This window comes from Melospiza georgiana, chromosome 6 (genome assembly GCF_028018845.1).
Source record: "Melospiza georgiana isolate bMelGeo1 chromosome 6, bMelGeo1.pri, whole genome shotgun sequence".
In the NCBI taxonomy this organism is placed as follows: Eukaryota; Metazoa; Chordata; class Aves; order Passeriformes; family Passerellidae; genus Melospiza; species Melospiza georgiana.
In genome coordinates, this window is record NC_080435.1 from 7,613,314 (window position 1) to 7,627,732 (window position 14,419).

The following is a 14,419-nucleotide window of genomic DNA, read 5'->3' on the forward strand; positions in this document are numbered from 1 at the left end:
TTTCTATTGACTCACCCCTGTATAACTACATTTTATAAAATACTAGTCATTTCATCACATCTAATTTTATCAGTCACCTCTGTGGCAAATTGTCTATGGCTCTACTCCTCTGGCAGCCGCAGGAACTCCTCCATACAACACAACAACGGTTATAATTAGCTTTGAACTTTTAGTTCTGCTTTATAAAAATGAAAGAAATATGGCATGAAAAGGTTTTAAAAGAGAAAGCTTATATTCATGCTCAAACAGGTGCTTAAGTTCATGTAAGTGGTAGATTATTAAAAATACCACCTATTATTTTTATAAAATCTCTACTCCTGTAGCATGTCTTCAGACTGCATAATTTAGTTGACCTTAGTGGAGTTACCTCTGCAAAGATTTCATCTGATGGCCTTTGGTCTTTAGCCACAACACAATTCATGCTTCTTGCATTATTTTGCAAAGGATTTGAACCTTCTTAAACATCAGTTAAAATATGAACTACAAACACTTTTAGAATTTAATAAAGATTGAATTTTGCTTTTCTTCATTATATAAAACCCAAAATTACATATTTTCAATTTCTTTTTCTTCCCCCCCTCATTTTGTATTTCTGATGAAAACATAATTTTAGTTTTCAATGAGCCTAGAAAAACCTTGAAAAACCTCCTGTTTTATTCTTCTGCATGGTTTCCTTCCCTGTTAAAAGTGTGGAAAATTTCCCCTGGGAGTGGAATGTTCCTGCATGTTTATAATTGAGGGGTTTTTTTTAATCTGGTGCAATAGTTCCTTAAAAATGTAGTGCTTTGTAGAATACAGGACTTTGTACTGCAGTGTCCCACAGCGTGCTGCCTGTTACCAGCTGCACACCTTTAGGTACCATCCTGCACTTCTGTAAATGACACAGCAGGGTGTGCATTGGTGCAGTGTAACCCGAATAACTGCATAAGAGTTACTGTACACAGCAGGCAGGACATGCAGGATTCCAAAGGCCTGTGAAGGTGCCAGGCTGCTGCACAGTGGGAGACAGGTCAGTTCTGGGAGCCCCTCTCTACTGGCTGGCTGGCTCCTATGGTTCTACAGACAAAGCAGCAAAGAGGCATGTTTTCAGTCTTTGAGTGCTATTATCATCACTCTTCTATTTAAGCACAAAAGAACCTAAAAATGTATTAATTACCTAACAGCAAAGTGATTTGTAAAGGTTCCAGCCTACAGTGTCAGGGTTTCATGACAGGCATACTTGCAAGTAACTCTGTGATCTGCTGCACACCCTGTGAAGTGATTAGGTTTCTTACATTTGTTTTGTAGATGACTCAACAAGAACAAAATTTTTGGTGAGAACACAGTGAGAAATCTCTACCACTACACAACATTTCTGGCTTTAGGAAATCTAAACACATGTGCAGAAGTTTATATGCAAGACTCCTTTTATTCCCTCCCATCTTTCCTGCCAAAAGACACTTTAGTTCCAACTTAAAATGATTGTGAATATTTCTGGTAAGTACAGAATTGGAAAAGCCCAAAATCTCCCATGAGAACAGAGGCCCTCAACAGCAGCTGCTGTGCACCCACTTTTTCACTGGTAAAGGAGACTCAGGTTTTAAATGAGTATTTTTCCTGTGGTTGCAATGCAGTCAGGGACAGTGTCCAGAGTGGCTTCTCTCTACCCAGCTTTTCTTTCATCTTTCACTGCTCTTTTTGCAAAGGAAAACTAAAGATGTAGGTCTGGAGATTTTACAGGAAATTACTTTGCTGCAGAAGAGAGATTGCTGAAGAAGCACCTGAAGAGAATACTGTATTTTTTCCTTTTGGGGAAGAAAAGGGGCTGCTTCAGAGGTTAAAGAGTTCAGTTATTCCCCACCCTTTCATTGTGGCTGCTACTTTAAGTAACATGTAAATAAACCCAAGTTGACCAGAGGTTTTTTCTCATGCAGTTACACCAATGTAATTCAGGTATTTCCCCATTAGGAATACTCCTAAACACCACCATCCAAAACTTCTGGTCTGTCCTGAGAACCACACTTCTGCCTGCTTTTATCAGAAACACATTCCCCATCTGACAATCTCTCTCACTACAATGTTTGGCTTCTACCCAGATACATCCCTCTGAGTTCTATATATCCATGCCATACTTTAAACACTCTTGAATGTGACCACCACCATGAGGCAGTGGAAAACCCAATGACTGTGACACGTCCTGGGTGATGTTGTGGAATGTGTCTGCCAGCCACTGACAGATCTCAGCCGCTGTCCTGTGTTTATCCAGACTGCAGGTGCCCATGAGTTGGGAGCCATAGGGCTGGGGCACCTGATATCCTCTGCTGCTCACTGTGTTACCTCTCTGATTCCTGGAATTGTGTAACCCAGCCACACAGGGGGAGAGAAAAGTGACATTAGCACTAGCACACCATGGCACTTCTGGGGAGAGCAGAGAGCCATGTGAGTTACCAGGGCTGATGAAGAGAGAAAGTGTTGAAGGTGCTCTGTGTGTTTATTGGGGATGGAGTTGGTGTTGCTGTGGGGATTTAATGAAGGGAGAGAAGAGGGACGTGAAGCTAATAAAAGAAAATGAGCCTAGGGCCACTTTGCACTAACCCATTATTCAACACTTCACCTCTCATAACCCAGGCCTTCCTAATCACTTCTAGCTTCCATAATGCAAACACACTCACATAATTTCTGAGTAACATAAACCAGCAGATTTTACCCCAGGCAGAAGAGGAAGCAGCTGTATGTGGTCTGCAGTTATCTTGCAGAAACTTTTTGGTGGTTAAGGCTGCAGCTACCAGAACTTGTGTCGTCTAAAACTCTTGAAACACCTGAAGAGGTAACATCAGCCATTCACTGTATATGTTACACAAGTTTCAGCTTAACTGGTCAGTAATAAAAACCTCTGTTTGAAGATCTATGATCAGATTGCATTTTTAAAATTTACTGGTAGGTCTTTCAATCAGGAGGATGAAGAAAAAAAAATACATTTGCTTTGCACCAAATTAAACTAGAATAAAATAATTTGAGTTCCAAAACTAATTTTCCATAATAGTCACCTAAATAAAATAGCAAATTTAGTATTTTGCCTTCATTCTGCTGCCATTTATTAAATCTTGATTCTAGCACCTTCATGCTTTCTCCTTTGCTTTCTGACCTGCTTTGAAGCAATGTCTTTCTAACATCCATCGTCAAACAAGTTTACTATTATGATTCAAGTCTTTTTCATACTCTCCTATGCAAACCCCAAGAAATGGATAAGCTACTACCAGGGTCTCTATCTATTGCACTAAAAATTATTTCCTTTGCTCTCTTGTTGAGCTGTCAATCTATTTACTGGGCTTTTATTTTATGAGTGTTTTCAAGCAGAGACTGTTTTTCCATTGTCTTTGTACAGCATTAAATTGTTAGTAGGTAGCTGCCAAGTACTGTTGTATCTCTAATAAGAAGAAAAATTATTATTAGAAGCTTGAAGAGCAATTCTTAATTCATTATTGTCAGAAAAAATGGAGGTAAGGTGTACAGTAAAATAATGTTTAAATTACCAAAAGAATTTCATTTGCCAGCAACATTCTCTAAATAATCTGGCTTAGAGTCACAAGCATCAGCTGAAAACCTATTCCTGAAATACTAGAATTTCAAAGTATGTGTGAACTATGTGAAATGAAAGTGAGCAAGAAATGTGTTTTCTACACAGAGTGGTAGAGGAGAATATGTGTTAGATGACATTTTCAGATGATATTTCTTCCTTTCTGAAATAAAACCTGTTAAAGGTATAAGTTCCTGAGGAGAATCTAATGTATCTGGTTGGATGCAGCTGCTAGAAACTACAACAGAAATTTGTGATGAGTGAAATTAGACAAAATAATCACAGGTTTCTCCCACAAAGCTGAGTTATCTTATTGCACATTCTCTGTACTTCAGAGAATGTTAAAATATGTATTGGTCAATATATTTAAATAATATTACAAAAGCAGTAATAGCTTTTGGAATTCTTTAATTTGTTAGGACTTCATGTTGAAAATTGACTTTTGCTTGCACTTGGCATCTAGTTTTGCGTCTGTATCATTTGCTCTTCCATTGAGTTAAAAGCCCAACTGAGGATAAGCAGAGTTCAGTAATGGAGCTTGTAAATTCCTTCATGAGGAACTATATAAAGATGCTGCACATTCCTCAGTCAGGACCTAAGTGGCTTCTTGCAATTACAAGCTTAATCATTCCATGATCCAGAAGCTATTGAAAGACTCAATCTTATCATTCCTTGCCTACTTCAGCAGCTGAGATTGCAAATTCCTGCAGCATGAGCAACAGGCAAGGAATAGTTTCACTAATCAGTCACCTCTCTCTCCATGCATCCATCACACTTGCTGTAAAAGGGGAATAATACTGTTCAGCTTGGTTTGAATCTTAACTTGCACAAGAGGAAACTATGTCTGAATTAATTTAGGGTTTTTTCTGCATTCCTGTGGTGCATAGAAGTTTGTTGCAGTATTTTGTTCTGCTAGGTGCTTGCAAACGTGAAACAATGATCTCATATTCAAACTAAAATTATGTGGTTTACTCTTCATTATGCAATTATTATTATTAATATAATTGTTATTTTTAGTAGTAGTAGTAGTAGTATTGAAACCTCTGTTTACTTACAAGTGATTTGTAAATTTTGGATGAAATTTCCTAATCAGAACTGCAAAATCTTGACTCCTCAGTCTATAAAATATGTGAGTAAAAGCTGACTGATCTTCAGAGAAGGTGAGTAATATAGACTTCTCCTTTCCCAGCTATAATAAGCACATACTTCCCATTAAGTCCCATTTATCTACTAAATTTGGTGTTTAAAAAGTCAACTATTTCCTCCTAATGTCATAAAATATTTTTAGGGAAATGGTTGGGGTTTTTTTAACATTTCTGAATTTTCAGAACAAAAAAATGATCAAAATTTTCAAAATAGTGAGCTTTTGAACATAGATACACTATGAAATGTTTAAATCAAAGGGATAAAAACATAAAGTTTCTGCAACAGAAACCTGCAAAGAGTGGTGCTTTTCAAAGTTTGATTGTTTGCTGTCATACAAAACTCTTACAGGTCTTATAAATTCTATTTCTCTTGTGGATTTTCTAGAAGGTTAGGACAGTTCTTTTGTCATTCTTGAAATAAGTAGGGAAGTGCTTTATCCTGAAGCATTTTAGTTGGGCATTTGAAAGTGAAAGAATGTCTGTTGGAAAATCTAATTCACCACACCATTTTAAGTTTAATGGTTTATACAATGATTTTGGTTTTTTGGTGGGATTTTGCGGGGGGGGGGGGGGGGTTGGTGGATGGGGGTTTTTTTGTTTATTTGGGTGGGTTTTGGGTGTTTTTTGGTTGTTGTGGTTCATTTCTTTTTACATGTTAAAAGCCCTGTTAAAACAGCAGATATAAGCAGAGTATCTCTGATCATTCTTTGACATGAAGAATTTTCTTGTGCATATACACCAGATGCACAAATTTCAGTAGTACAGACTAGGGACTTCTTTGGGCTCTTCAGTAATCTGGCTACATGGTGTGTGAAAGGCAGGAATTGTGATTTATCCAAGTATGAATTGCCCAATGGCTATTTGGCCCTCCCGAGATGGTGCTCAGCATTATCCCATCTTGAAATGGCTTGAACTGTATAAACAACATGAAATAGAAAACCAAAGGGATTAGTGTCTCCTGGGAGACTGAGAAGATCCTCTCTAAAAGTTGTGGGGCATGTGACTGGTTCTGTCTCGGTCAGAGTGTGTAACAAGAGCTTTTCCTCCCCCTGCTGTGATAATCCCAGTGTTTGGTCTGGTTTGTTCATAAGAACTGTGTAGGACTAGTGATGTTAGACACCTGTTAGATTTCTCTGGAGAAATAAGTTGGGATAGAATTTCTCTTCACCATTAGCCAGCAAAAGTGGGCATCTTCACAAACAGAGACATTGCCTCTCCCCCACAGAGAATGGAAATGTTAATTTAAAGGCAGTTAAAGAATTAGAAATCAGAAGTCATAATGCCAAGGTGTCACTGTCAAATTCTGCCTACTCTGTTGTATTTCTTTTTGTCTGCATTCACAACAATTGAACATTTCAATAAAACTTAAAAATCATGTGACTTTAAAACCATAATATAAGTATGATTTTCTCATTTTTGAGGAAACTTTCCGGCTTATATTTTCAAGTTTTTGTCTACAATTACAGGATCTAATATATATTTCTTTTTTATATACAAATCTACACTCATTAGAAAAGGCAGCCTTATGAATATGAACTGATGTTATATTTGTAATACAATGTAAGGATTGCTGACACCACTGTTGCTTTAGGGTTATCACACAGAGGGAACACAAAGAATCTTGTTGGAGTTAACCATGCTTTGATGCTTGGCAGGTTGTAATGGGGGAATCTCTGGGTGTGTAATGGGTCTGCCTCTGGTGGTGGCTGATTTCAAGTATTTTGGTCAAATGAAGGTTCTTAGCAAGTTCTCCTTTTGTTATTGTGACAATAGGAGATTGTCTCAGTGGCCAAACTAAGAGCAGACCAATCCTGCTCAGGCCTTTGCAAAGCACAAAGGCCATTATTAATAAGTCTCCACAGCTGGCACTGGCTAACTCTGGAAACTGTACATTTCTAAAAACACGTGCACCTCGTACTGTACATTCAGGTAGTGGTGATTCTGGATGTGCACTGGCATCAATGAAGTGACAGCTCTAAAGTGGAGAATCCCAGATTTAGTACAAATTTCTCCAGACCTGACTATTGAGCATGTTCACACTTGACAAACAATCAGAAATTCAGCTTTTGTCAGTTTTTTTTCCAAACTTTTAGAGCAAACTGCTCCTGAGGCATCTTCCTCTGCAGGTATCCTGAAGTTAGCTGCCTCTTCCTTTTCTTCCCAGGCTCTCTTCCTCCTACAAACACCAAATTCATTGCACCTTGCACCCCATTCTAGGCCTCCTCTGTGTGGACAGCATCTGAGTGATTCCTTATTTGAAGATTTTTAATTAAAACATTCATAAATTTGAAGTAGTTTCCTGGCATTTTTCTCTGTGGCTCTGTGACCTTGGCTTCCTGAAAATGGCTAGTTCTCTTCTGGCTCAAGGGGAAAGGATGAAGGAGGGCAAGGAAAAGAAATTGCCATGTATTCTTCACAGTACAATTTGCCTTTTTTTTCCTAGAATTCTATTGTCAGTGGTTAAAAGAAACAGAAAGAATAAACTCTGACCAGGTTCTGTTTGTTTTCATTTTCACAGAGATTTCATTCACAATAAATACCATCAAATTTTGCCAATAATACTTCTACAAATTGTCAGGCGGAAAAAACCCCAAACCCAAAATAAAAGCAGGAGATATTTATACTATTTAGCTGTCCAAGAGAGAGACTACAAGCCTGTATATGTTTTTTTTTTTTTCAGAGACCTAAAGGTGACTAGGAAAGGAAATGAGAAATTAAGCGCAACTGAGAATCAAATGAGTTTCACCTCTATTTTTTCCTCATCCAAAGTCTCTTGAGAAAATTCTGTGGCCGAGGGTTATCAAAGCAGTTAGTAATTTCTCTTCAAGATCACTCAGTATCTCTTACATCTATAACTTAATAAATTTTTTCCCTGTCTATTTATTTTTTCCTTTGAGGCATCTAATTTCTCTAGCATACATAATCTACTCATATTTTTCCTGTCAGGCTGTTCTCAGTTTTGTCTGTCAGTTATGATCCTTACCTGTTTTCTTTACGGGCTCTGGCATCCTCCCTTTGTTTCTGGTGGAGCTCCCAGCTGTCTCTAGAAAGCAGGGTATGAGTCACACAGCAATGGGACTGCAGGGCTTTTGAGACCCCCTAAAGCCCCAGGGGTGGAAGCCCCCATCCTGCTCCTCCCCCTTGGTCCCCCCCTGTTGTTGGCTACGGCACCTTATCAGCAGCAGGGCACTTGACAGGCTACATCAGCTGGGATAAATATAGCCAAGTTCCAGGAGCCAGGGAGCTCAGGCCACCCAAGGCTGGCTACCACTGATCTGGTGCTATAAACCAGAGCACAGTGTGATGCTGCACATGCCTGAAGAGCGTTTTCTGGCTCCAGGCATGTGTTGCATGGAGAATTCCAGCACTGCCATGTTTACAGCACATGCAGCAAACTAGATCTGATTGTTACATCTCCTGTGTGCTGGTTCCTGCTTACTCTAAGTGTGCATTTGCTTATATTCTTACCACTTATTTCAGTTTTTGTTTTTTGTCATAACTGGGTCAGAGCTGAACAGCCCCTCACAAACTGGTTTTCTTGTTTCTTTTTTTAGCTCTTCAACCAAAGACTGTATTTGTAGAACTAACTGTGAACTTTAAGGAAAGAACTTTCTTTTGCAGAGACACTTACACAATACTGACATTTGCAGTCACAAGTAGAAAGCATGACACTACTTAAATAGTTTTAGTCCTCCCTCCCCATCCACCCACTAGATCCACAGCATACGTTTCTTAACTAGCAAGTTTTTTTTCTTCTTCTTTTAAATATCATTTTAAAAATAGTTACAAGGTTCTGTTTTATGCCACTAGAAGTTTCAATTTTGCTTAATCACATAGAAAAGATCTGGGGGAAAATCTCACTAGAAAATTATTCTTGTATGGCCATTTCATGCTCCAATCATTGCTTCTTATTTAATCCTATATTTAGCAAAATTCATATATGTCAAATATATATATATAGATTTTGCATATTAATATGCATATTATTTAGCATATTCATATATGGCTAAATAGTAACTGTGGACAATCATTCTTTTGTTATCATGATGGTTTATCAATTTTGAGTTTTAAGCTTTACCAAAAAACTCTGGAGGCCAAACATTGAGCATATTTTAGCCACCACTTGTATCGACAAAATAATTAAAAAAAAAAAAAAAAAAGAAAAAAGTTGTGGTTTTCATTTTTTCCCCCCAGCTTTACTCTCCTGTAAAAAACTCATTTTTAAATGATTTAACATTTTGGCATGGAGTTCAGAATAGACCAGTGTGCAAGCAGCTCATCAGTCACTGAACTCCGTGTCTGTCTTTCACATCTAACTCTCTCAGTAGGCTGATGCAAGAGTCACAGCTGATACTTCTCCTGATTTGGGGCCAAACACCTCCTCCCCTTCCCTTGAAGCAATTTTTAATGGATGAGTGAGGGAGATGGGCAGGATGTCGCCTGTGTTTAATTTCCATTGCCTGGTTTCTAGTGGAGCGCAGTTCCCATGATTTGTATTTGGCTACTATCCTGTGCCTGAGATATTTCACTGGGAGTCAGGAAATTTCCTTTGGCTATTTGCTTTGCCTTGAAACCTTTCAAAGGGCTTGGGTCTCACTTCTTTCCCACAATGAAACACAGCTATGAGGATTTAATCTGATGCAGGGAAATGATTCTAACCCAATAAAAACTTTGCAGATTTTGTGACTTTTAATGTTATTTAAAGTAATATTTCAAATATATTGCTTTGTTCAATACTGGGAAAAATGAATGTTTTGTCTGCTATTACACATTAGGTTACCAGGTGGCAGCATTGTTGTAATAGTAAACTTTTTCTAGCATTTTCTATATTATATTACATTACATTATATTATATTATTTGACTACTTTTAATAACAAAACTGCTATGCAAATGAAATGTATAATTTCAAGGGCTACCCTGACCCAAAACTACACAGTTGATTGTGATAACTACTTTGTAGTGCACTGCAACACTAGATAATTGTTTAGCAAGTGTGTGAAGTTTCTCCTGTGTTCAAATGAAACTAATGTACAAGAACAGTGAAGCAACATGAAATAAATGTCTCAGGGCCTGTGCTTAAAAAGTGAGTGAGAGGGAAAATTCTTCCTTGTCAGAAGAATTACTCTGAAATTATTTCTCTGTGCTTCAGACAGTGTCTTTCGCCACGTAATTCAAAATCAAGTTCAAAAATGACAGAAATTGGTGCCCTGCCGTGACATGCTGTGCAATTTTGGATAGCTGCACCATGGCTTACACAGAGAAAACCAAGGATTTATTATTTATAGCCAAAGTTAACAGCACCTCCATCTAAAAAGACTACACAACTTCTTATTAAAAAGCTATGTATTTAGGTGCTTGTGACTCTGCCCAAATTTAACTATCCAGACAGAAAGTCTATATATTACTTTTCTATTTTGGACTTCTTTTCCTGGTAGTTTCTTTCATGCCATTTAATTTCTTGTCTCTATTTCTGTTTATTTGTTTCTCTGACTTTTGTTTTGTGTCATCAAATTACCACCTCCTCAGTGGCTCTGCAGTTTCTGAGGACAAGGCAGTAAAATTGCCTCAGTGGCTGCAGATTTGCTGGTGGGAATGGTGGGACAGCTGAAGTGGCTCAGTGCAGAGCACAGGCCCAGCAGGACCCATCCACTGAAGTGCTCATAGAATCACGGAATATCCTGAGCTGGAAGGGATCCACAAGGTTCATCAAATCCAGCTCCTGACTTTGCACAGGACAGCCCCTGTACCCACACCAGGTCCCTGAGGGCATTGTCCAAACATTCCTTGAACTGTGGCAGGTTCCTGCTGTGGCTTTCCTAGAAGTTCTGTTCTAGTGCCCACCCACCCTCTGGGTGAAGAATCTATTCCCAATATCCAATCTAATCCTCACTGTTTCCTTTGAGTTTTTGAATCACAGAGTGCTGGTGTGTACAGTGCAAAGCTGCTTGACCTTTCTGACAGAACTTGAGTTTACAGGGATTTAGGAGATTTGGGTAATGCTTATTTGAGCTTTCCTCTGCACAAGCATTTTGTATCCCTACCCTTTGCACTCCATACTTGAGCTCTTTCTGTATATTTGACAGCAGCTTGCTTTCATTTCAGGGATGTTCTTTTAACTGGCTTCATGCTAAACAACCTGAGTTACTGCATATTCTAGACTATGTGGAAAAAATGCAGTCTCCATATGCTCAGTGAGAACTTTCTACATTTCATCCTCTGAAGAAGTTTTTTTGGGTCATTTAGGTCCAGTGCAGGGCTCAGCAGAGTTTTCTATGCATTTATGTCAGGGCTAATGTGGGACTTGGACTTAATCCAGACACCTAAAGTAAAAGCAAACAGCCTTTGTGTCCTGTGCTCCAAACATTATCTCCCTCAGGCATATCAAAATAAAGGGGAGAACCAGCAGGGATGGGGGGCAAATAGTTGGAACTTCTGAGAGGGAAGGGATCACACCAATTTGAGTGGGAGGAGGAAATAAAAATGTGTGATTGAAGGGCGTGGATGGGGGGAGAAAATTGGTTTTTCTAGGTAATATGGGAGGGATTTAAAACAGATTATTGAAGGACAAGAATATTAGATGGGGAGCTGGAATAGAAATGGGGCGAAGGGAAGAGAACTGGTGATAAGACTGAAACTGTAAGAGGATGTGGGATGGAAAAACTATAAATGGCTGAACAAATAATTTGGAACTGAGAACCACTTACATAAAGAGAAGCTGACTGGAGGCATTTGTGAGAAAAGTTGGCCTGAGAGGAAGCAATGAACTAGCTGGGCAAAAGTTGAAAAGGGACATTGAGAATAAAGCAGTTGGAATCTACTAAATATGGAGGCATCTGCTGGCTGAATCTAGGTATGGAGCAAAGCTGACCGAAGAGCTGGGAATTGATAGCTCAGGTTAGCAGAGAAAGGAAAGCACAGTGTGGGTGAGTGGGAAAAAAGAGAAGAGGGAATATCTAGAGAAGAAATCTAAAATTATGTTTCTGAAAGTAGACACTCAAAACTCAGAAATGTCAGTAAATCTAAAAGAACCCAAACTGATTTGTATACGCAAATGCCCAGCTCAGCACCCAAACATTCTTCACTTTGCATAAGGCAGAGGAATCGAAGCATTCTGCACAGAGGCACCAGTGGTCAAAGGGCTTCTTATACCCAAAGCACTGCTGCTCTGCTGCTGGGGAGTTAAAACAGAAGCTCAGAGGGAGCCCTTAAGGCACAGAAACTGCATTCCTTCCTACCACAAAGCCGCTTCCCCAATCCTTTGCATAACCTTGGTCTCCCCAATACCTCCTCCCACCCTTCTCTCTCCTCCTCCACCTCCTGCTAACCCTTATCTGCTCCACCACATCCTCATTCCCCTGCTGTCCATAGACTGCTCTGCTCATTCTCACGTACTGCTTTGACTCCCCAGTAGCAAAAAGTAACACTGTGGGGAACCAAAGGCATGAAGGAGGATGTGGCTGGATGAGTGGAGAGAATGGAAAGAAACACAGAATGGAAAGAAAGTTGCCCTGAAAAACCTGATCTAATAGGCCTGCTTTGAGTAGGGGGTTGGATGGGGTGACCTCCAAACATCCCTTCCAACCCAGGTTCCTCTGTGTGCTGATGTGAGGTGTTCAGCTAAGGCAGACACGGGTGAGTTATGAGTGAGGAAATGAGAAAGAATATCTCAGCCTACTGCTGTTTCCATGCTCTCTGGGGCACATTCACATTCCTCAGCTCTTGGAATAGGACTGATTATTTGATTTATATACAGACCTCTCTAATAGCACAGACTCAGCTGAGCCAACTGAATTGCAATGTGCAAGTTTTTTAGAGAAGAAAGGTGAAATTTGGCGAAGTTTTTGCTACTGTCACAGTTTCTTTAAAGAGCAAGCTCTTCATCTACTTAATTGTAATATATAAGTGGCTTCACTATAGTAGCATTTTTATTACAGGCACTACATGTTTAGTGTTTTAAGTATATGGGTATGCAAAACTATGTAAATCTCATTTGAGTGTTTCTTAGAAGAAGAAAAGGTGGCGAGATAGCAAGATAACCCACAAAATAAATTAGAAATAAATGCAAAATCTTGGAATTGGTACCACAATCTGTGTCATACCATAGTCTTTTCTATCCGTAATCCATACAGTTTAAATACACAAGTGTGGGACTTCCATTGAGAACATATTGTTCATGGCATTCTCAAAGGAAAAATGCTCATTGTGTTGTCATCAGCAATAAAGTCTTTGTATGAATATACAATGTGCAGCTATGGTACAGGGAAAATTTTGAATAACAGTAAAAATACACTGAATTGAACTGTCATGTGATATATGTGATAGTTATGAAGATGTCAATATAGTTTGAATTAAGCTCGATTAAAATGAAGGGAATTTTGTTGTGTGGAGGTCTAAATGAGGGAGGAAAAAAGTAGAAAGAAATAGAAGGAAGTCAAAGAGATTATGTGATACAAATAAACTAAGGCAAAAGGCTTACTGAGGAAAAGAAACCTGGCAATGTACAGAGCCTAAGCCCTGTTGTAGTCATAAGTGAAGATAAACATGGATTGTAAGACTCTGTCAGTGTGTGAATCTTGAAATGAGGATATAGAGATAAAATTTCATGAAGGAGGAGACCAAAAATCTCCATCAGATATATTGGGATGTATGCATTTTTTGGGATGTTCGGAGGACTCAATAAATGTGGGGTTTCAGGCAGAAAATAAATAATAACACCTTTATCTGCAGTTCTGTCTGGTTCAGGTGAGTAGTAGCTTACATCTAGAAATGTCTAAAACTCTCTTTGACTGAGTAGAATTTAAAAATACATGCTACCACTGTAAATTATTATAAGCATATTATCTTATAGCCAGTGCAGTTTTTCTAACATTGATGCCTCTGATGTACAGCTAGAGGGAGTCTCCTATTGTAAGCGCAGTTCAGTATTTTGAATTTTGCTCACTGATAGTTTCCTGAATAATCTTTCCACAAGAATTGATTAAGAACCACTCAGTGGCTAATAAAGCTGACTTTTAAAGCAGGCTGCAAAGGGCCAAATATAAGTTGAATATCCAGTTGCAGTATGAACATTTGCTTTGAAAGAGGATTGATGATCTCTAAGAGCAGTGGGCTGCAAAATGTACTGATGAACTTGTCCAAATCATGGGTCATCTCTCCAAATAATAACACCCCCCTGAGCTTTTTTGATCACATCTGTCTGTCTAGTACTTGGCCACCTTCACAGAAAGCAGCTCCTCTGTAATTTTGCAGAACCTGTGATTTAGTCATATTCATTTTGGTATTTTTGTCTAAAACAGCCAAAGAGCTTCTGTGTTTGCATGTGCAGCTGAATGGCAATAATTCAGCTTGCCTAGACTGCCTAGTGTCCCGAGAAGTTGGATTGTGTGGCAGACAAACAGTACTCTGGCAGAGAAGCACCATCATTTGGTCTCTTTCACAGCTGCAACACATGATTATTCACTCTTTATGCCACAGATGAAAAACCTAACCAGAAACAGATGGGGAGCGAATATTTTTAGAAACAGAATTTCAAAGCAGTAACAAGAGGAAGAGAAAAACTTTTCAGCTTTGGAGATAAAATTTTAAGCCTTCTTGTTAAAGTATATTCAATATTACTTTTAAAAATATTTTTTTGCTAATCCTACTATTCCTTCAGGATAACTTTCTCAGAATCTTCAATTTTCATGTTTCTTGTGGTCAAAACCAGTGTAAAATGCA

At 38.7% G+C, this 14,419-nt stretch overlaps 1 protein-coding gene across 2 annotated transcripts in view; it reads right to left on the reverse strand.

Moving 5' to 3' along the window:
* MYBPC3 (myosin binding protein C3) overlaps window positions 1-7,775 on the reverse strand; it is a 60,853-nt gene extending 53,078 nt beyond the window's left edge. For both annotated transcript variants that reach the window (XM_058025800.1, XM_058025801.1), the window contains exon 1: window positions 7,685-7,775. In XM_058025800.1, the coding sequence (XP_057881783.1) occupies window positions 7,685-7,709 (25 nt within the window). In that variant the 5' untranslated portion in view covers window positions 7,710-7,775. The remainder of the gene's footprint in view (window positions 1-7,684) is intronic.
* Window positions 7,776-14,419: the final 6,644 nt, after the last annotated feature.